At 41.3% G+C, this 23,894-nt stretch overlaps 1 protein-coding gene across 2 annotated transcripts; it reads left to right on the top strand.

Moving 5' to 3' along the window:
- The first annotated feature begins 17,162 nt into the window (after positions 1–17,162).
- Positions 17,163–23,445, top strand: LOC107766640 (alpha,alpha-trehalose-phosphate synthase [UDP-forming] 5). Of its 2 annotated transcripts, none has more exons than XM_016585448.2 (4): positions 17,163–17,556; positions 18,398–20,422; positions 21,732–22,005; positions 22,884–23,445. In XM_016585448.2, the coding sequence occupies exons 2-4, from the start codon at positions 18,435–18,437 to the stop codon at positions 23,208–23,210; spliced, it is 2,589 nt and encodes an 862-aa protein (XP_016440934.2). In that variant the 5' UTR covers positions 17,163–17,556; positions 18,398–18,434; the 3' UTR covers positions 23,211–23,445. The 2 variants fall into 2 exon arrangements, with proteins under 2 accessions (XP_016440934.2, XP_016440935.2); XM_016585449.2 differs by lacking the exon at positions 17,163–17,556 and adding an exon at positions 17,745–17,881.
- Positions 23,446–23,894: the final 449 nt, after the last annotated feature.

Genomic DNA, 23,894 nt, shown 5'->3' with positions numbered 1-23,894 from the left:
CTGGGATCCTCCTCCAGCCTGAGAGATGGCTGGTTCTACAGGAAGCAAGCCTGTCCGAGTGACACTCTCCATAAGGCCCACTAGATGGACTAGAGCATCCTGGAGTACTGGGGTAGCAATAAACCCCTTTGGGACATGAGCTGGGCCCACCGGAACTCTCTGGGTCGGAACCTCAACATCAAAGTCAACCTGAGGCTCCGCCGCTAGTGCTGCTACTCTGGGCTGAGCTTTGCCCCTACCTCGGCCTTTAGCATGGCCTCGGCCTCACCCTCTGCCCCTCGTGGGAGTTGCTACTAGGGGATCGAGCAACTGATCAGTGGATGAGGAAGCGCGTGTTCTCGCCATCTGCGAAAGAACATAGTAGAAATTCAATTAACATTGAGAAACCAACCCGCACGATAGGAAAGAATAAATGTGAAGTTTTTCCTAACTCTATAGCCTCTAGGGGATAAATACAGAAGTCTCCGTACCGATCCCTCAGACTCTACTAAGCTTGTCCGTGAATTATGAGACCTATGTAACCTAGCGCTCTGATACCAACTTGTCACGACCTGGATTTCCCACCCTCGGGAGTCGTGATGGCGCCTACTCGTGAAAGCTAGGCAAGCCGCGTATTGTAGAATCACTAACTCTTTTATTTACTCCTTTTTAACAATTAAAAATTAACATGCGATCAACAGTGAAATATTAATGATAAGTAAATACATGTAGAAGGTTTAATCTGATAACTTAACCAAAACCAGTACGACAATGCCAACATACATCTCTACCCAAAATCCGGTGTCACAATATCACAGACTGTCTACAAATACTACATACAAATGTCTGAAAAGAAAAGTACAATTTGTCTCGGAAGTAATGAAAACAAAATACATATAGAGATAGAAGAGAACGCCGGGCCTGCGGACGCCTGCAGGACTACCTCGGGATCTCTAACTGGACTGAAGGCAGCCACCCAATGCTACGGTCCAAAAGCTGCCGCTCCGGGATCTGCACATAATGCAGAGTGTAGTATCAGCACAACCGACCCCATGTGTCGGTAAGTGTCTGGACTAACCCCGGCAAAGTAGTGACGAGACTACGACCAAACTACCAAATAAACATGTGCAGTTATATAATATGCAACAGAAAATAAAACATGAATAGACAAGTAAAGATGGGGGGTACATGCTGCGGGGGAATATCAGTACCAATAGTAAATTAAGAGAAAGGCATAAGAACAATTTAGAATTTACGGCAAAACATTAAGGAACTCGTAACCAATCCATGAACACTTTGTATTATCAATTGTTGCGGTGCGCAACCCGATCCCAAAACATAATAAATCTGTTGCGGCGTGCAATCCAATCCATTTATATCATTGTTGCGGCATGCAACCCGATCCAAATATAATATTGTTGCAGCATGCAACCCGATCCATATATAATATTGTCGCAGCGTGCAACCCGATCCAAATATAATATTGTTGCGGTGTGCAACCCGATCCAAATATAATATTATTGCGGCGCGCAACCCGATCCAAATATACAGTTCAACACCAATCACAACGAAAGTCCCGACAAGGGATAAATAAAGAAACAACACTATCCTGGTAAGGGAATCGACAATATAAGTAATTACGTCCCGACAAGGGAAAATCAGCTATAACCAAACTTGTTCCAACATCTAACTACCTCAATTAGCACCAATACCCAATCATAAGTAATTCACACGAGAATAATCATAATCTTTCCTCAACACATAGAATCAACAACTTAGGCATTCGTAGTATTTATTCAGAACACAACAGTTTCAATATAAGACTCACAGTCATGTTTGACGCCAATGTATAGATACTCGTGAACATGCCTATACGTCGTACTCAACAAGTAACATGTAGCAAATAGTACTCAACTCCTAATCCCTCAAGCTAAGGTTATACCAAACACTTACCTCGAACTTCCACGGCCAACTCAAGCCTCAAACACCGCTTTTCCTTTAGAATTCGCCTCCAAACAACTCGTATCTAGTCCACATTGATTTAACAACATCAATAAATGCTGAAGAATTCATACCCAATTCTCAATTATAGGTATTCTATCATTTTCCCCAAAAAGTCAAAAATCGACCCTAGGCTCGCTTGGTCAAAATACGAGGTTCGGACCAAAAACCGATCACTCATTTACCAACGAGCTTGAATATGTAATTAGTTCCAAAATCCGACCCCAAAACGAGGTCTAAATCCCAATTATGCAAAAAGCCCTAACTCTATCCAAATCCCTAATTTTCTACCCTTAAGAACATAATTTAGGCCTAGAAATCTAATGGGTGTTAATAGAAATTGAAGAAAATGAGTCTAAGATTACATACCTATGAATTTGTGGTGAAGTTCTCTTTCAAAAATCGACCAATTTGGAGTTTGGAAGAAGAAGTTATAAAATTTTGGTTAAGTCCCGTTTTTGCTTCTGTTTTAAAATCACTGGAGAGACCTTCATCGCGTTCGCGATGGGACTGTCGCGTTCGCGATGGGTCAGGCTAATTAACCATCGTGTTCGCGATCTTAGGCTCGTATTCGTGAAGCTTTGACTCCTCGAGCCTTCATGTTCACGAGCCAGTGGCCGCATTCGCGTAGCACAAAATTCCCTTCCCCCTGCCCAGGCCCAAAGGCCTTCGCGTTCGCGATAGCAGGTTCGCGTTTGCGAAGGGAAACACCCCCAAAGCTTCGCATTCGCGTCCTGTGTCTCACGTTCGCATAGAAGGAGATTTCCTTCAGCTTGACTAACCCTTCGTGTTCGCGAGAGTCCTTCCGCGAATGCGAAGAAGAATATACCAGAACACTAGAAACTGAAAAACCTGCAACTTTTATGAGTTCAAAAACCTTTCGAGACCTATCCGAAACTCACTCGAGCCCTCGGGGCTCCAAACCAAACATGCATACTAACTCAAAAACATCATATGAACTTATCCGTACGATCAAATCGCCAAAATAACCTCTTAAACAACGAATTTAGCATAGAAATCTAAGAAAAATCTCAAAACTTTCAAAGTATCAATTTTCACAACTACCGGTCCGAATCACCTCAAACGACTTCCGTTTCTTACCAAATTTCACAGTCTCATCTTAAATCACATATAAGACCTGCACCGGGCTCTAGAACCAAAATATGGGCCCGATACCATCGAGTTTTAAACACATTTCATTTCCAAAACTCAGAAATAATTTCAGAAAATAATTTTTTTTAAAATTCATTTCTCGGGCTTGGGACCTAGGAATTCGATTCCGGGCATACGCCCAAGTTCCATATTTTCCTACGAACCCTGGGAGACTATCAAATCATGGGTCTGGGTCCGTTTACCTGAAATGTTGACCGAAGTCAACTTAAATCTATTTTATAGTCAAAATTTATCATTTTTCAATAATTTTCACATAATGGCTTTTTGGATACGCGCTCGGACCACGCACGCAAATCGAGGTGATTCCAAAAGAGGTTTTTAAGGCCTCGGAATACAGAATTAATTATTAAAACAAGTGATGACTTTTTGGGTCATCACACCAAGTGAGACCCTCGCAACACAACATAGACTTTTAGTGATGGACATTGGTATTATGATTAGGAGGAAGAAGAAGTCAGTTTGAGGTCGTCCGAGGATCAGGTGGGGCGCCTTGACTAAGGATAAAGCTCAGGAGTTGGAAGGAAGATTATCAACTAGGGTATCTTGGAGCAGTAGTGGGGACGCAAACACTATGTGGTCGACGACGATGGACTATATAAGGAAGGCGGCGAGAGAGGTGTTAGGGATATTTTCGGGCCGTGCCGTGACCATAAAGGAGACTGGTAGTAGAATGCAGTTGTCCAAGTTAAAGTGGAAGCGAAGAAGGCGGATTACCTGTGATTAGTAGGGAGCACTGGCAAGGAGGAAAGGAGAGCAAATAATTAGAGGTATAAGGTAGCTAGGAAGGAGGCGAAGATGGCAGTCACGCAGGCTAAGACTGTGGTTTTTGCACGTCTGTATGAGGAATCGGGGAACAAAGGCGGGGAGAAGAAGTTATTCCGGCTAGCTAAGGAGAGAGAGAGGAGGGCTCGAGATCTGGACCAAGTGAGGTTCATAAAAGATGAGGACGACAAAGTTTTGATGGGGGTGACCAGATTAAGAGGAAGTGGTAGACCTACTTCATAAACTTCTAAATTAAGAAGGGGATCGAGATATTGTACTAGATGAATGGAGGAATGTAGACAGTCCCCATGACTTTAGTTATTGTAGGCAAATTGAGGTCGAGGAGGTCATGAAGGCAATACGTAAGATGAGTAGTGGTAGAGCTACCCGGCCAGATGAAATTCCGGTTGAACTTTGGAGGTGTGTGGGTAGAGCAGGCTTGGAATGGCTGACTAGGTTATTTAATGTTATATTCAAGATGAATAGGATGCCTGAAGAGTGGAGGTGGAGTACAATGGTTCCGTTGCATAAGAACAAAGGCGATATCCAGAGTTGTAACAATTATAGGGGTATCAAATTACTGAGTCATGCCATGAAAGTTTGGGATATAGTGGTAGAAATCAGAGTGCGGAGGATGGTGTCTATTTCTGACAACCAGTTTGGATTCATGACGGGGCGTTCTACCACAAAAACTATCCACCTTATTAGGAGGATGGTGGAACAGTACAGGGATAGGAAGAAGGATCTCCACATGGTGTTTATTGATCTAGAGAAAACGTACGATAAGGTTCCTAGGGAGGTCTTATGGAGTTTCTTGGAGGCTAAAGGGGTTCCGGTTGCCTACATTAGGGTGATTAAAGACATGTATGATGGATCTAAGACTCAGTTTAGGACAATAGGAGACACTTAGAGTATTTTTCAGTTGTTATGGGGTTGCGCCAAGGGTTTGTGCTTAGCCCATTCCTATTTGCCCTGGTGATGGATGCACTGACTCATCATATTCAAGAGGAGGTTCCATGGTATATGCTATTTGCTGAGGACATAGTTCTGATTGATAAGACACGAGGCAGCGTCAATGAGAGGCTGGAGGTTTGGAGACATGACCTTGAGTCTAAAGGTTTCAAGTTGAGCAGGACTAAGACGGAGTACCTCGAGTGCAAATTTAGCATCGAGCTAACGGAAGCGGGGGTGGACGTGAGGCTTGACTCTGAAGTCATTCCCAAGAGGTGTAGTTTCAAGTACCTTGGGTCGGTTATTCAGGGGATCAAGGAGGATGTCACACACCGTATAGGGGTGGGGTGGATGAAGTGGAGGTTAGCGTCAGGAGCCCTGTGTGACAAGAAAATTCCACTATTACTAAAAGTTATGTTTTATAGAGCAGTGGTTAGGCATTCCATGTTGTACATGACTAGGTGTTGGCCGATTAAGAACTCACACATCTAGAAGATGAAAGTAGCAGAGATGAGGATGTTGAGGTGGATGTGCGGGCATATTAAGATGGATAGGATTGAGAATGAAGATATTCGGGAGAAGGTGAGTGTGGCCCCCATGGAGGACAAGATGCAGGAAGCAAGACTCAGATGGTTCGGGCACATTCAGAGGAGGAGCACTAATGCACCAGTGAGGAGGTATGAGCGACTGGCTGTGGTGGGCACAAGGAGAGGTAGAGAGCAGCCCAAGAAGTATTGGGGAGAGGTGATCAGGCAGGACATGACACAAATTTGGATTACTGAGGACATGGCCCTTGACAGGGAATTGTGGAGGTCGAACATTAAGGTTGTAGGTTAGGAGGAAGTTGTGAATATTTCTACGGTGCACCAGAGTGAGACTAGCCATTTAGGATTTAGTTTTAGGATGTTAGTGGTTATCTACGGATGCAGGGCTTTATCTGCTGGTTATTGTGGTACTTTCCATCTATTTCGTATTTCTTATATTGATGTTATTTTATTAAGATTCTATTGATGGTACTAATATATCGTCTCTTTGTCGCCTTCTTGAGCCGAGGGTCTCCTGGAAATAGCCTCTCTACCCCTTGGAGTAGGGGTAAGATTTGCGTACATATTACCCTCCCCAGACCCCACTTGTGGGATTACACTGGGTCGTTGTTGTTGTAAGAGTACAAAAATAAAGTATATATCCTAGTCGGGACAGGGCCCTACCATACCCAAAATGAATGGAAAGTATACCTCAGTATCTATTGACTTCTGAATAGCTGCTCCAGAGAAGTGGAGTGCGACAACCAACAGTAGAAATGAGCAACCTACTAGGAGGGACGTCAACGGATCTATCTGTACCTGTGGGCATGAACACAGCGCCCAAAAGAAAGGGGCGTCAATACAAAAAATATACTGAGTATGTAAGACTTATAAGGTATATAAATCAAAGACATAACATAAGAGGTATGAAATACATCACGTCAACTTGAATACCAAAGACAAGCCACCGGGGGCATATACTACAGAAACCATGAATCATAATTGCATGTGAGCTTTGTAAAATTAAGGCCTCTCATTGGGGCTATTCATTAAATATACAATATAGCATCATTCAACCGCTCTTTGGGGCATATCATGTCATATATTGTACCCGGCCTCAGGAGCTCTCAGTTGTATCCAGTCTCAACGGCGTACCCAATCTCAAAAGGATTCGGTCGTACTGGGCCACACAAGGGCTTGGTAGTATCTCATATCACATCACTTTGTACCCGGCCTCGTAGAAGATTCAGTGGTACCGGCCTCAGTTGAGCTCGATTGTACCTTTCCTTAATAGGACTCGGCATAGTCGGCCTCAAGAGGACTCGATAACCTCACATCACACATCATGTTTCATTATACCACAATGATCAATGGTTGTACAATAGGTGTCGTACCCGACCGACTATAGTGCGGCTCGTTAAGGTAGAATAGATACATATATATAAGTGCAATGCATGATCAATTTCAAGGGATCTCAAGGTTAGACTCGGCGTGAATTACATTTCACGACCTCATAACACCATCCGAGAATATTTCAAACTTGAAGGAAAATGCCACCAGTAAGAATGAATAAAGTCACGAATATCTTTGTTAAGAGAGTCTTAGAACAATTCAGTCTTACTAAAGATGAATTATTTAAAAGAAGCACTTACATAAAAACATGCCAAGAAAGAAGACTGCCTTACATACCTTATTGAAGAACTAGCTACGCTTCCTGAATTCTTACACTTTTGTGGTGATTAACTCCGCCTCTAATGATTCTCCAACATCATTATAACAAGAAAATAGATATTATAGTGATGACCTCAAGTTTCTTCACGCTAGATCCTACTAGGTTCACCTTGATTCATCCTTGGATTGTTTCGGAATTCTTAAAGGGGTTTGAGAGAATTTTGGGGTGGACTAAAGTGGGTAATATTTCCTAGAATGAAAGAGAAGAGAGTTGGACTACCTTTTTATACCATGTCTATAAAATTTTGTCGCCTCGGATACCAAATTGGTTGCCCTGCACCGGCCACTGTGCACGGAGGGACAACTGGCGCAATATGGTAAAATTTAACTACTTCTTTGTCTTTATAACATGGTGTTGTCTGATTGGTTGTGTCAAAACCTTATAAATCTTCAACTTCACATGTGGGGGTATAATGTGTGGTGTAACATCATCCCTCCTTTCATAACATTCGTCCTCGAATGTTGAATCATTTTCACTCCTTGCAACATTCTTTGTTGTTATGGTCTGTGCCAGCTATAGTAGTTTTATTGTTGCCTCCCGTAGTATAGAACAAATGGGGGTGCCTGAATTTCATATCTTCTTCAGCATTCCAGGTCATTTCTTCTATGTTATTGTTCGTCCAAAGTACTTTAACTGTAGCTACCTTTTTGGTCTCAACTTACGAACTTGACGGTCTAGGATAGCCACTGGAATTTCTTTTGTAAGATAGGTTCTCTGTGATTTGAATATCTTCAATAGGGGTAATATGAGATGGATCACCCAAGAACTTTTAAAGTATAGACACATAGAATATCGGATGCACTACTTCCAATTCTAGGGGAGACACAAGCTTATAAGCAACTTGATCGACTTTTTGAATAATTCGATATGGTCCGATGTATCAAGGGTTGAGTTTGCCTTTTTTACCGAAAACCTCATCACTTCTTTCATAGGCGACACCCCTCAAGAATACCCAGTCTCCCACAACGAACTTCAAATTTTGTCATCGGTTATTCGAGTAGGATTTTTGCGCCTGCTTTTAGCGGTCAATAATCAACCTCGAATCATTTTCACCATTTCTACAGCCTGATGCACCAACTCTGGACCCAATAACTTTGTTTTACCAACTTCGAACTAGCCGATAGGATATCTGCACTTCATTCATATAGGGCCTCATATGGTGTCATTTGAATGCTAGCATGATAGCTGTTGTTGTAAGCAAATTCAATGCGTGGTAGATGATCCTCCTAGTTTCCCTTGAAGTCCAAAATACAAGCTTGTAACTTCCCCGAGCATCTGAATAGTGCGTTCGGCTTGACTATCTATTTAGGGATGAAAAGTTGTGCTAAGGTTGATCCTCGTACCCAATCCTTTTTGGAAAGATATCTATAAGATAGCCGTAAATCGGGCACCTCCTTCCGATATTATGGAAATTGGAACCATATGAAGTCGAACTATTTCCTTGATATATAACTTAGCATAAATCTCCAACCAAGAAGGTAGTCTTAACAGGTAGAAAATGAGCTGACTTGGTCAGTCGATCTACGACAACCCATATGGAATCAAACCTTTGGCGTGATCGTGGTAACCCAATAAAGAAATCCATGTTGATCATCTCCTATCTCTAGGTTGGAATTTCCATATCCTAAAACAGTCCTCCTAGTTTCCGGTGTTCAACCTTAACCTATTGGCAATTTGGACACCGAGCAACATATTCAGCAACACTCCTCTTCATGTCATTCCACCAGTATAGATGTCGAAAACCATGATACATTTTGGTAGATCCCGAATGAATCGAATAATGGGATTGGTGCATTTCCATCACGATCTGCCCTTAGAGTCTGATAACTACGGATTCTAGCCTATCTTATGCTCTCTTTTGCTTAGGTTTTGGATAAAAAATGTGTAAAAGTATTCGCGAAAACTAACTATTGTGCTTATTTGCAGGGTTTGGTCAAAATAAAGCAAGAAAGCCATAACCAGCTCATGAAGGAGTTAAATCTGCACAAGTTCAAAGCTGAAACAAAAGCACTGACAACGAAGAAAAAGAGCGGTCGCGGATGGTCCACCACTGAGGTAGCCACAATTACACTGCCAGCGGAATTGAGATTCAGAGAAGGCAATTTTAGATACAACAGATACCGCTGATCGTGGTAAAATAGCACGGCAACGGAATACTTGACGCGGCCGCGATACAAATTCCGTTGAGGGCGAAATCGAGATTCAGAGGCCTGGAAATTTGAGCTCAAATGAAAAGCACGGTCCGTGAATATTTTACGTGGTCACAGTTGAAGACAACACTAAGGCGGTCTCTTTTACGCGCTCAGCAAAATCAAGCCCAGTCCCCGTCCAAAATGGAAGAAACGCGGTCCGCGCTTGCTTTCGCGCGGCCGCGAAAGTTCAAGTGCTGAAGCACTTAGTATTACGCTGACAGCAGAACCTCCGTAGGGGTATTTTTGTCCAGTAATTTCAGTTGTGTATAAATAGATCTTTTTCAGATTTTTATGTCATTTGTTGTACTGAAGAGCTCGTGAACAGCCGTATTTTACTACTTTGAGTAATTTTAGAGTAGCTTTAGCTTATATTCTTAGATTTTAATCTTGTAATCAACTTTTATGGCTTATATTTCATCTTCATCTTTGATTTCTACCTTTATTATGAGTAGCTAAACCCATTAGCTAGGGTTGTGACCCAACCCTAGTGTGGATATTTAATAGATCTTCTATTTTAGGGCTTAATTATTTATGGGTTAGTGATATTTAGCTTGATTCATGCTTTAATTGTAAATTAGTGGTTGCAAACACTAATTCATGACTTTATGACTTAGACTCTTCTTGAGAAAGAAGGACTAAGTCTAGGAAAATTAGGCTAATGAGGAATTGGGGTGCACTCAAGAGATTGATAGCCTCAATTAAAGGGTTAAACCTAGAGATAGTAATACCTGACTTGAGCTAATTTTACTTGCATTGTTTTAACACCCAATTGGGCTTGAGAAAGCTAATTAGGGTAAAGTCACTCAAACTACCGAGAGGTCTATGTGAGTAATTTTATGTAAAGGTTATATCACGACCCCAAATATAACAAGCTTGTCCTAAATTTTAGATCCCATTAGATACTCGCCTAGGTGTAAGTCACTTTCCTAGTGCTTTTCATCACTTGAGAAAACCTTACAAAAATATTGTACTTAGTTTATTTTCAGCAATCAATAGCATTAAAAGTAGTATAGAAACAAATCCAAACATGTTTAGAAGTGAAATTAAAAGCAACACTTGCAGCTAGGTTAGATAGAAATCCAATTCCCAACTAACATTAACTCCCTGTGTAAATCGATCCCGACCTCTCGGGTAAAAGCTGCATCGACTAATCCTTGCCATTTTATAGTGGTGTAGGTTGTAGCCGATCACTTTTTTGGTGCTGTTGTCGGGGAGTTAAATGGGTTTGGCTATCTATCTACTAGTTATGTGTTTTATTTTTCTTTCCTTCTGTTTTACTAACTTGTGTGAGTTAATCGATTCAGGTACAAAATGGCAAACAATGATCCTATCGGATATGTTATCCCGGGGGAGGATGTAGATGATAATGGTGAAGATAAGGTGCCTCTAGTATCTCAATCCCAAAGAAGAGGCCGCCAGACCAATGAAAATATTCCAGACCCTCTCCCAGCTCCTCTGTGAGTAGCTTCTCGGGTGATTTGGGAGCAAGTATAAATTTGATGCCTTACTCCATATTCAAAAATTTGGGTATTGGTCAACCGAGAGCTACTTCAATGAGATTGCAAATGGCCGATAGAGCAATGAAGAGGCCGCTTGGTATTATTGATGATGTTCTTATCCGAATTGACAAGTTTATTTTACCAACGGATTTTTTGATTTTCACTACGAAGTAGGTGCCGATAATATTGGGAAGGCCTTTCCTCGCAACAGGGAAGGCATTGGTTGATGTGGAAGCAGGGGAATTCACCTTCCGGGTAGGTGACGAAAAAGTTGTCTTCCACGTGTGCAAATCAATGAGGCAGTCGAATAGTACTAAGGTTTGTTATTTTGTGGACCTGGTGACGGAGGTGATAGTTGATGACACGAATGCCATGATCAATGTGGAGGATCCTTTGGAAGTTGTATTGCTGAACCATGATGTGACTGAGGATGAAGGCTTGGTAGAGTATGTCAATGCCTTACAAGGAATGCGTTCTTACTCCTATGAGCCCTGTAAACTTTCCTTGGATCTTGATAACAGAAAGACTTCACCAACAAAGCCCTTAATCGAGGAACCTCCTGTATTGGAGTTGAAGTTGTTGCCTCCACACCTCAGATATGAATTCTTCAGCCCTTGAATGGCTGATGTAATAATTCAGGCTCCTTACGACATTTACCAGCAACAAATGGAGAAATGTACGACAAAGTGGAACCTAGATCTATCAATGCATACATATTACTGGAGAATATAAGTAGTATACATGTGACCACATCTGGTGATGACTCTGGATTCTATCGTCCTGACAATGAGTAGATGCAATTCTGTGGTCCACCCAAACTAGATGCTCTGCCTCTACCTTTACCTCCTAATGGTCGCATGCCTTGCTCATGTGGGCGTGTTGATGATGAAGAAGCTGCTACAGATCCTGTTAGCGGCACCATATTACCCATATTTCTCACTGGGCAAAAATGTATAATGTGATCGAGCTTCCCACAAGAATAGCATAGGTTTGAACCCTGGCGGCAATGCCCAAAATGATTTCTACCACATCGTCTACAATGCAACACCGTGAGCCTCATCTTACTAGGGTATCCATTATATTGTGAACTCTGTCCTCTAGGATTCTGACCAGAATAAGTGACTCGATCATGACGCTGACCCTAGGACTGTGACGTTGCATTAGCCATCAGATAAGATAGATGACGAGGAAAAGGAGGTCTAAACTTACCGCGAGACTCACCTATATCACATGTAGACCAGGCTCTCTTATATTGGCCCCAATCATGCTCTTGAGCGGCTCGTTATTGCCTTTTATGATCCTCCAAGTTCTGCGCATAGGCTTGAGTAAGAGTAATATCCATATTCAGACTCAGAGAAGTAGTGGTACGTTCATAAATCAAATATGGTCCCAAACAACCTATAAATCGATGTACTTTATCACTCATCTCTGCCACAACCTAAGGGACATACTTGGCCAAGGAGTTAAATTGCATGTTGTACTCTCGAACACTCATGTTACCTTGCTCCAAAAGTAAAAATTTATCTTGCCTGGCTCGGTGAAGCTCAATATGCAAATATTGCTGCACAAATGCTTCAGAAAACTCCCTCTATCCTACTGGTGGTGCAAGAGGTCCCCTAGACTGTTCCTATGTTTCATACCAAGTCACAACAATATCCCCCAATCTATAAGAGGCATGTTCTATGGACTCGGTATTAGTGGCATGCATAACTCGTAAAGTCCGCTGCATCTGATCTAAAAAGTTCTAAGGATCTTCGTTTGGATCTGTTCCGGTGAATATTGGGGGATCTAGATTAATAAAATCTCGAACTCTCGCGCTAACTGCCCTATCCGGAGTACCAGGGGCCGGAGGCTGGGCCTGTGAGGTTACTAGTTGAGTTAACAGTTGCACAACACTTCTCATATCTAAGTCCTGTTTAGGAACAATTGGGGGAGAAAATCGGGGGTATGTTAGTTTCTCTATACTATTCCAGAGGCAATAGTGTTGCTCTCAAAACTTGAGTATCACCCTTATCGTGACGTCCATGTTGACCCATAGGGGCAGGTGGCACCAAGCTGGTACTTTCTCCTACTTCTTTATTCAATCCCTGAACAATTGCCTAACATCTCGTGGTAGGCATCGCTATAAGCATAAAGAAAGGTATTCACCCTAGATATCCCGTAGCCTTCTGTTTATAAGTATGGTGCACGACGTACTCATAAACAAGACTCTACTAAATATGGCTTGCAGACTCCCTACGACAAACCAACTATGATACCAAGTTTGTCAAACCCCAACCTCGGGAAGTGCGACCGGCACACGAAACCCGAAGTCACGTGTGAACCATATCTAGGCTTAGACCCCAATAACATGAAATATGGGCCGATAAGGTCTCCAAGTACAGTACCAAATTTTAAGTGATCACCACTAATTGAGGAAGAAGTCTCAACATATATATATATATATATACACACACACACACACACAATTGTTACCAACAAGGTCATAACTAAACTTTATATAGACCCAAACACTAGTCTGCAAGCTTCTAAGAGTACCAAACTAAAGTACATATCTTTGTCAGGATAGGGCCCAATCGTACCCAAAATGACTGGAATATATACCTCAGTACCTATTGACTTCTGAACAGCTACTCCGGAAAGTGGAGTGCAACAACCAACAATAGAAATGAGCATCCTACTTGGATGGGACTTCACTAGATCAATATGTACCTGTGGGCTTGAACGCAGCGACCAAAAGAAAGGGGCGTCAGTACGAAAAATGTATTGAGTATATAAGATTGATAAGGAACATAAACCAAAGACAAAATAAAAGAGGTACGAAATACATCACGTCTACCTGAATACCGAAGACAAGCCACCGGGGGTGTATACTACGGAAACCATGAATCATAATTGCATGTGAGTTTTGTGAAAGTGAGGCCAATCATTGGTCCTATGCATTAATCACACAATATAGCCATCATTCAGCCGCTCTTTGGGGCATATCATGTCATATATCGTACTCAGCCTCAAGAGCTCTCGGTTGTACCCGGTTTCAATAGAACTCAGTGTACTCTATCTGAAAAGGACTCTGTCCTATCCGGCCACACAAGGGCTCGGTAATATTCCATATCACATCACTCTGTACCCGACCTTATAGAGGACTTAGTCGTACCCGATCTCATGGAGGACTCGATCATACCCGGCCTTAGGATATCTCGATTGTACCTTTCCTCAAGAGGACTCGGTGTAGTCGGCCTCAAGAGGACTCAATAACCTGATATCACACAGGACTCGATAACCTCACATCACACATCATGTTTCATTATACCACAATGATCAATGGTTGTACAATAGGTGTCGTACCCGACCGACTATAGTGCGGCTCGTTAAGGTAGAATAGATACATATATATAAGTGCAATGCATGATCAATTTCAAGGGATCTCAAGGTTAGACTCGGCGTGAATTACATTTCACGACCTCATAACACCATCCGGGAATATTTCAAACATGAAGGAAAATGCCACCGCTAAGAATGAATAAAGACATGAATATCTTTGTCAAGAGAGGCTTAGAACAATTTAGTCTTACCACATGTGGACTATTTAAAAGAAGTGCTTACATAAAAATAGACCAAGAAAGAAGACTGCCTTACGTATCTTATTGAAGAAGTAGCAACGCTTCCTGAATTATTACACTTTTGTGGTGATTAAACTCTCCTCCAACGATTATCCAAAATCAGTATAACAATAAAATAGATATATAAGAAATATAGGAAATACGAAAAAGATGGAAGGTATAATAATATCCAGCAGATAAAGCCCTGCATCAGTAGCAACCTAAGACTAACTCCTAACTGGCTAGTCTCACTCTAGTGCACTGTAGAAATATTCACAACTTCCCCCCTAACCGACAACCTTAATGCTCGACCTCCACAATTCCCTGTCAAGGGCCATGTCCTCAGTAATCCTAAGTCGCGCCATGTCCTGCATGATCACCTCTCCCCAATACTTCTTAGGTCTCACTCTATCTCTCCTCGTGCCCACCACAGCCAGTCGCTGACACCTTCTCACCGGTGCATCAGTGCTCCTCCTCTAAATATGCCCGGACCATCTGAGTCTTGCTTCCCGCATCTTGTCCTCCATCGGTGCCACGCCCACCTTCTCTCGAATATCTTCATTCCTAATCTTATCCATCCTTGTATGCCCGCACATCAACCTCAACATCCTCATCTCTACTACTTTTATCTTCTGGATGTCTGAATTCTTAACCGACCAACACTCGATCTCATACAACATGGCCGGCCTAACCACTGCTCTATAAAATTTACCTTTTAGTAATGGTGGCACTGTCTTGTCACACAGGACTCCCCACGCTAACCTCGACTTCATCCACCCCACCCCTATACGGTGTGTGACATCCTCGTCGATCTCCCCGATCCCCTGAATAACTGGCCCAAGGTACTTGAAACAACCCATCTTAGGAATGACTTGAGAGTCAAGCCTCACTTCGACTCCCGCTTCTGTCGGCTCGGCCCCAAATTTGCACTCGAGGTATTCCGTCTTCGTCCTGCTAAACCTGAAACCTTTAGATTCAAGGGCATGTCTCTAAACCTCTAGCCTCTCATTGACGCCGCCTCGTGTCTCGTCAATTAGAACTATGTCATCAGTAAATAGCTTGCAGCATGGCACCTCCCCTTGAATATGATGAGTTAGTGCATCCATCACCAGGGAAAATAGGAAAGGGCTGAACGCAGACCCTTGGTGCAATCCCGTAACAACCGGAAAATGCTTAGAGTCACCTCCTACTGTCCTAAGCCGATTCTAAGCTCCATCATACATGTCTTTAATCACACTAATGTAGGCAACCAGGACCACTTCAACCTCTAAGCAGCTCCATAAGACCTCCCTAGGAACCCTGTCGTATGCTTTCTCTAGTCTATCCCTGTAATGTTCCACCATCCTCCTAATAAGGTGGATAGCATCTGTGCTAGAACGCCCCAGCATGAACCCGAACTGGTTCTCTGAAATAGACACTGTACTCTGCACTCTCATTTCTACCACTCTCTCCCAAACTTTCATGGCATGACTCAGTAATTTGATACCCCTATAGTTGTTACAGCTCTGGATATCGCCTTTGTTCTTATATAACGGAACCATTGTACTCCACCTTTACTCTTGAGGCATCCTATTAGCCTTGAATATAACATTAAACAACCCAGTAAGCCATTCCAAGCCTGCTCTACCCACACACCTCCAAAGTTCAACCAGAATTTCGTCTGGCCCGGTAGCTCTGCCCCTTCTCATCTTACGCATTGCCTCCATGACCTCATCGACCTCAACGTCCCTACAATAACTTAACTCATGGGACTGTCGGCATTCCTCAATTCACCTAGTACAATATCATGATCCCCTTTTTCATTTAGAAGTTTATGAAAGTAGGTCTGACATCTCCTCTTAATCTGGTCATCCTCTATCAAAACTTTGCCGTCATCATCGTTTATGCACCTCACTTGGTCCAGATCCTGAGCCGCCCTCTCTCTCACCTTAGCGAGTCGGAATAACTTCTTCACCCCGCCTTTGTTCCCTAGTTCCTCATACAGACGAGCAAAAGCTGCCGTCTTAGCCTCCGTTACTGCCATCTTCGCCTCCTTCCTAGCTACCTTATACCTCTCATTATTCGCTCTCTTCTCTTCCTCACCAGTGCTCCCTATTAACATTAGGTAAGCCGCAAAGTTAAAATTGCTTTTGCTTCTTCCCAAAAAATATTTTTTTTTCAAAAAGCTTGGTCAAACACCTTAAAGTTGAGGAAAAAAAGTATTTTTGAAAAAAAAAATACTTTTGGCCTCGGGAGAAGCTTGGCCAAACATGCTAATGGTCTCTCATGCTAGGTCTAAGAGGATTGGACCCAATATATTGCCAAAAGTGATTTAAGTAATATTCTTATTCAATTTATAATGCTAAAGTTAAATCTTTTATTTTTTTCGTAATTAAATCTGATAGTTCATGTAAGTAATTTTCGAATTTAAGTGCACTACTTAAACAAAGTATCGAGTTCTCCGCATCATTAGAGAACTCCTGAAATTTACAACGACTCGTCTGTCACATTAAGGAAACCTAGCGGACAAGCCGAGGAAATGGTGTTCAATTCGTATCCCATTCGATATAATAGCGCGTAAATTTTACTCTCTCCGACAAGTCACGCCAACAACCCAAACATCCGGGAAACGTTCTCATTTCACTAGTCCAAGTGGCTGTCCTAAATCCAATAATTTAGCGTGATTATACGCGCTGAATCACTCGCGTGGATATAGAACTCATATGAATTTAAGTTTCTATATAATTGCTTTAATAACACTGTAAACTATAGTCCAACAAGCCATATTTTAATGCAAAAAAAAAAAGAAAAGAAGAAGGCAAATATAGAGATACCAGAAAGTGGAGCTCGCTGTTCACTTCTTTCTTGCTTTCACCAAAGACAATTTTTTACAGTTTCATGTGTGTAAAGTGTGTGAGAGAGAAAGAGAGAGAATCAAATTCCTTGTACAAAGACACCACCTTTTCTGGGGTTTTTAGTACTGTAGTGATGATGATTGTAGCAAAAATGTATCATATGTGCATTTAGACAAGCTAAAAAAGAAAGAAAAAAGCCTATTCTTGATGCCATTGTTTTTGCTTTGAGAAAGAGAATCTAATCTTAAGATATTCATAGTGGGAATCTTTGGGTTTTCTAAAAACCATTCTTTGGTTTTCTTGAAAGGTAAGCTCTTTTTTTTTTCTTTATTCCACTGATCCTCAGCTGAATTGGCTGCTATAATATTTTTTGAGTGTTATAATGTTCTTTTGCTTTTTAGGTCTTTGTTGCATGGCCACTATCTGCAACCACTTGTAATAGCACTTTCTTCACCACCATCCATTTTCTTGTTTTGAGTGGGGTGTAATGTTTCCTTTTCTCTTGGCAAGTATAATCTTTCTGCAAACCAAAATTTTTTTTGCTTGAAGATGGAGTAATTTTTGCATTTCTATTTTTCTTGCTAAGCTTAACATGTGGGGTATCTGGTCTGTTTCTTGGTTGCCCTTTTGAGGTAAATTCTTGTTGGAGCTTTGGCTTTTTGTAGTGTTGTTTCTCAAAACCTTCTGTTTTTACCGCTTGGTTTTTGCATATGCCATCAGATTTATCCTTCAGGATGGTAGCTAGACCTCTGTTATTTATTAATATCTCTGTTTGTCTTCAGATTTTTGAGGTTCATTCTGTATCAAAGTTCAAAACTTTGGTTCAAGTTGTTGATTTTCATTTTGTCCTCTTGTGCTTTAGCTGAGCTGCTTTCTTTATTTTGGGGTTGGGGGAGGTGGGGATTGGGGGGGGGGGAGGGGGCGCTTTCCCTCTGCTTTGATCTTTAATGCTATGATTATGAGTCTCTCGTGGACCATATAGTGGGACCCTTGCTATATAATAGAATGATTTGTTTGCCGTTTGTACATTCTCAATGACCTGAGTCTTATTCTTGCTTGTTTTCTGTTCTCAATCTATTCTTTCCATGCATTTATATAGCTTGAACTTATCAATTGAGCAAAGGAGGAAAAATCTTTTCTGATTACAGGAACAAAAAAAGAAAAAGAAAAAAAAAATAGCAAATAATGGTTTCAAGGTCATATTCCAACTTGCTAGATCTTACTTCTGGTGATTCACCAACATTTGGTAGAAGTGGTAGGAAGCTTTCCAGGGTTGCAACTGTAGCTGGGGTTTTATCTGAGCTTGATGATGAAAATAGAAGTAATGCCTCCGATGCTCCTTCATCGATTTCTCAAGAGCGGATGATAATCGTGGGGAATCAACTCCCTCTTCGAGCATATAGGAGAACAGATGGTGAGGAAGGCTGGAACTTCAGTTGGGATGAAGATTCCCTTCTTTTACAGCTCAAAGATGGTCTTGGAGAAGATGTGGAAGTGATTTACATCGGCTGTCTCAAAGAAGAAATTGACCCAAGTGAACAAGATGATGTTGCACAAACTTTGCTTGAAACTTTCAAATGTGTCCCAGCTTTCATACCACCTGAGTTGTTCAGTAAATTCTATCATGGTTTCTGCAAACAGCACTTGTGGCCTTTGTTTCACTACATGCTTCCTCTGTCTCCGGATCTTGGTGGTCGATTTGATCGTTCCCTGTGGCAAGCTTATGTCTCAGTGAACAAAATCTTTGCGGACAAAGTAATGGAAGTGATTAGTCCTGATGATGATTTCGTTTGGGTTCATGATTACCATTTAATGGTGCTACCAACATTCTTGAGGAAGAGGTTTAACAGAGTGAAGCTCGGATTCTTCCTCCATAGCCCATTTCCATCTTCTGAGATATACCGAACTCTGCCCGTAAGGGATGAAATTGTACGAGCACTCTTGAACTCTGACTTGATAGGCTTTCATACCTTTGATTATGCAAGACATTTCCTTTCTTGTTGTAGTAGAATGCTTGGGATTTCATATCAATCTAAACGAGGTTATATAGGACTAGAGTACTATGGCCGCACTGTTAGCATTAAGATTTTACCAGTTGGAATACATATGGGTCAACTTCGATCTGTGCTGGACCTGCATGAGACAGAGACCAGGGTTGCAGAGCTACGAGATAAATTCCAGGGTCAGACAGTTTTACTTGGAGTTGATGACATGGATATATTCAAAGGAATAAGCTTGAAGCTTTTGGCGTTTGAGCAACTGCTCTCTCAACATCCTGACAAGAGAGGTAAAATGGTTTTGGTTCAAATTGCAAATCCTGCCAGAGGCCGAGGGAAAGATGTGCAGGAAGTCCGGGCTGAAACTTATGCAACTGTAAAGAGAATCAATCAGAATTTTGGAAGGACTGGCTATGAACCAGTTATCGTGGTTGATACACCTCTTCAGTTCTATGAACGCATTGCTTACTATGTTATTGCTGAGTGCTGTCTCGTTACTGCAGTAAGGGATGGAATGAACCTAATACCTTATGAATATGTTATATGCCGGCAAGGAACAGGGAAGCTTGATGCTACCTTGGGCTTGAATCCAACAGCACCAAAGAAGAGCATGTTGGTAGTTTCTGAGTTTATTGGTTGCTCTCCATCTCTTAGTGGTGCGATAAGGGTCAACCCGTGGAATATTGATGCTGTTGCTGAGGCTATGGATTCTGCTTTAGTTGTCTCCGAGGAAGAGATGCAGATGCGTCATGAGAAGCACTACAGGTATGTGTGCACTCATGATGTGGCATATTGGGCTCAGAGCTTTTTGCAAGATCTAGAAAGAGCATGTAGGGATCATGTGAGGAGGAGGTGTTGGGGTATTGGATTTGGCTTAGGGTTCCGTGTGATTGCTTTGGATCCTAGCTTCCGGAAACTGTCAGTTGAGCATATTGTATCTGCTTACAAAAGGACAAAGAACCGTGCAATCCTTTTGGATTATGATGGTACAATGACAGTGAGAAACTCTATTAGCAAGGGCCCAAATGCAGAGGTCGTTAGTATCTTAAACAACTTGTGCAGGGATCCAAAGAATATCGTTTTCATTGTTAGTGGAAAAGACACAAAGACTTTAACTCAGTGGTTTTCTTCGTGCGAAACACTAGGACTTGCAGCAGAGCATGGCTATTTTGTGAGGTAAATCTTTTATGTCCTGCAATTACCGTGTTGTTTTCTACTGTTAATCCCCCAAGTGATACATTATTAAGGTGATTCGTTCGACTGGTGTAAAAAGATTGTGGCTAATCACTAACGAAATCTTAAGCTGCGGTGTGTGCAAAGTGTTCTAACTGGAAGTACACAGTTTTTCTGACTTTGTCAAATAAAGATTAAGCAGAAGAGTAGACATTAAGAATGCAAGGAACTGGAATTGATCTAGGCTTAAGGAGAACCTGATAAGATGGCTAGCAATATTTTGGAAACATCTAACTCTGAGTCTAAATACAGTCAGTGAACAGAAGGTAGGCAGAAGCTTGCTGAGTTACCGTTCAAGTTTATGTGTGAAGCTAAATTCCACTTTCTATATCTATCTTTGTGCTACTAGTCAACTAAGTAGGTGACGTTAGTTTTTCTGCTGTTCATTCTTCTGCTGTATTACTTTTGGTTCTTCTTTCTTGTTTTTACTTGCTTAAGGTCTGTGAGGACCAGGGGAGGGGCACTGTGGTGTTTAAGATTCTTGAAAATGGAAGAGAACTAAATGAAAGAGTAAGAAAGAGTTTCTAGTAATAGAGAAACTGGCTTGTGTAGATTATTGAAATATTAAACATGTAGCCATTGATAGTGGCAATTTGGTTTAACCATTTTTTGATTCATGTTCTAGTATGTAGCAAAACTGGTGAAGGTCCATAACTAGTGGGCCAGTGGTGGAGCTTCAGTGGTGGAAGGATGGTCACCCCAAACACCCTTCGTCGGAGAATTATACTGTATATAGGCCCTGTATTGATATTTATGAACATATAATTGATGTTGAACACCCTTGACACAAACGTGTGCAGTAATGCCTTAGAAGTTAGAACTTCCATAGCTCCAGATGCTCAACTCGCATGCAAGTTGAGGTGTGATTATAAGCTGTTACCGCTTTAACAAAAATAAAAGAAAGAACTGTTTTATCATCTCTATTGAATCCTGGTGTTTTAAATTTAACTCATGATTGACCAAATCAACTATGCCAATCTGATAAACAATTCATGAATTAGGTCTTGCTTCTATAATGTAATAATTTGCTTATGGTGAAAACAGATCTTAACTGTCTGAGTGTATATGTGTTTTCCTCCTAAGGTGGCAGTCTTCTTCAATTTCCACAGATGTCTGTTTTGTGTCTGCACACAGCTCAGTTCATGGGGAAATTGGTAGAGAGGAATGCTTTTACTGAACTTTACCTTTCTCCACCTACTCTTGGTGCTTGATGCTTTGGTTTCTCTATGAAGTTGAAACAATTTTTTTTCAGGCCAAATCATGATGCCGAATGGGAAACTTGTGTTGCAGCGGTAGATTTTTATTGGAAGCAGATTGCTGAGCCCGTAATGAGTCTCTACACAGAAACCACTGATGGCTCTTTCATAGATTCCAAGGAAAGCACGCTTGTTTGGAATTACCGATACGCTGATCCAGATTTTGGCTCATGTCAGGCAAAAGAGCTACTAGATCACTTGGAAAGCGTTCTTGCAAATGAACCGGTTACTGTCAAGAGTGGCCAGTACATTGTAGAAGTTAAGCCTCAGGTGAGCAGTATGATATCTTTTTCACATTTCTCACTTGAAGCACTTGCATGCATCTATAGCTGGTGAAAAGGTCTACAAATCGAGCCCTTCCTTGTTAGTCATTGCTTCAACATCCATGATTCCCACATATTTCTGACCATCAAAGTTGCTTATGGCCTCTCGCATAAGCAACTTGAGTTCTTTCACCAGATAACTTACAGAAATTTGTTGTTGCTTCCTTATGTGAAAATTAAGAAATAAATCAACAATACTGAACCTTAAGAACTTGGCCTTTATTGAAACTTATACTCCCTCTATTCAACTTTGTTTGGAACTATTTCCTTATTACTCTATTCCAAAAAGATTGACACATTTCTATATGTCCTTAATGAGAAGCTTTTATTGCCACACAAATGTTATGGATTGTTTATCGCCACAACTTTCAAAAGTCTTCATTTCCTTGTTAAAATTTGTGCCACAGAGGGAGTAATAAATATGATAGCTTTATAGCTTTATTTGGGCAGTAATCACATTTGGAAAAAACTTAAAAGAGTTGTGTTTAGAGCTCAAAAGTGTAGCAACTCTATTTTAGAACTAAGCATGCTTCTCTTGAAATAGCTTTCACACTATAAATCATGTCTTTTCATACCATTATCTAAATCATGTCACCTTACTTTGGCTTCCTGAAGTGTGAATATTATGAGTTCACCTCTGTCACGGTGAATTCCCAAAGATAGTTGATGGCTGTTACATATTATCCTTTGTCAAATTGGATCACTTGCTTTTCTTCACGAAAAGGCACTCCACTCTTTTCTGACTGGAATATCTTGTCCTTATGTTTTCTTTTTAACTTAAATTGATGGTATGATTTGTCATGAATGTACATTTCGACCGCCTAGGGTGTCAACAAAGGTCTTGTAGCAGAACGTCTCCTAGAAACAATGAAGCAGAAAGGAACGGTTTCAGAATTTGTGCTCTGCATAGGGGATGATCGATCAGATGAGGATATGTTTGAGGTGATAATGAGTGCTGTAGCAAGTGCGTCACTTTCACCAGTGGCTGAAGTGTTTGCTTGCACGGTTGGCCAGAAACCTAGTAAGGCCAAGTACTATTTGGAGGACACTACTGAGATTCTAAGAATGTTGCAGGGACTGGCTGCTGCTTCTGAGCATTCTGCTAAAAATGTTTCTCCATCTTCTCAACACGTAATCATTGACCGAGAATAAGCAAATGCATATCTGAAAAAAGGAAAAAGAAAACAAGAAAATTAAAGTAGGGTTTCTTGGACATGAACAGTTGCTATAAGTGTAGTTAATTTTTCTCTGGGATCTTGTTAGGTGTCTCCTAGAAATGTGATTTTCTTTGGCTTTCCATTTGTTTTAAGGTATGCTTATTGGAAATTAAACATAAATGTAAAATAGCTATTCATTAACTGCTATTCACCTTGTTGATCATATCGAAGTGACCTGGCCATCTTTCCATGTCTATGCATTTTCACAGAAGAGCAGATGGACTGAATGAAAACGGTTCAATGCATTGAAGTCACCATATAAATCAATATCACTTATCTTCTTCTGTTTGTTGTCTAAATTTCATAAAAGGTGTTATTTTCCATAGGATTTATCAGTTTCTCAGCGTCAAGTATAATCTGATACGCCATCTTTCTTATTGGCATGATCTAAACTAGTAAATTTTATACGATTCGCAGAGGCATACCTCACTGAGCATAGTGAGAGAACATACAAAAAAGTGTACTAGCCTTGCTCCTAACAATGCTACATATTGCAAGCTATAAACCTTCCGGGAAGAATAGCAATGCTTAAAAAGTCTCTTGTTTCTTGCCTTGCATTTATCGCATTTTCGGAAGAATTCTCTGGTGTCTTTTTCCATGCTGTCCCAATAGTAGCCTG

The sequence above is a fragment of the Nicotiana tabacum genome, chromosome 1 (genome assembly GCF_000715075.1).
Source record: "Nicotiana tabacum cultivar K326 chromosome 1, ASM71507v2, whole genome shotgun sequence".
NCBI classification, from domain to species: domain Eukaryota; kingdom Viridiplantae; phylum Streptophyta; class Magnoliopsida; order Solanales; family Solanaceae; genus Nicotiana; species Nicotiana tabacum.
This window is presented reverse-complemented; position numbering and strand designations above follow the sequence as displayed.

Coding starts and splice junctions, on each gene's coding strand:
- LOC107766640 (XM_016585448.2), top strand. CDS start 18,435: ATGGTTTCAAGGTCATATTCCAACTTGCTAGATCTTACTTCTGGTGAT. Junction 20,423..21,731: donor GAGCATGGCTATTTTGTGAG/GTAAATCTTTTA, acceptor ATTTTTTTTCAG/GCCAAATCATGATGCCGAAT. Junction 22,006..22,883: donor TTGTAGAAGTTAAGCCTCAG/GTGAGCAGTATG, acceptor TCGACCGCCTAG/GGTGTCAACAAAGGTCTTGT.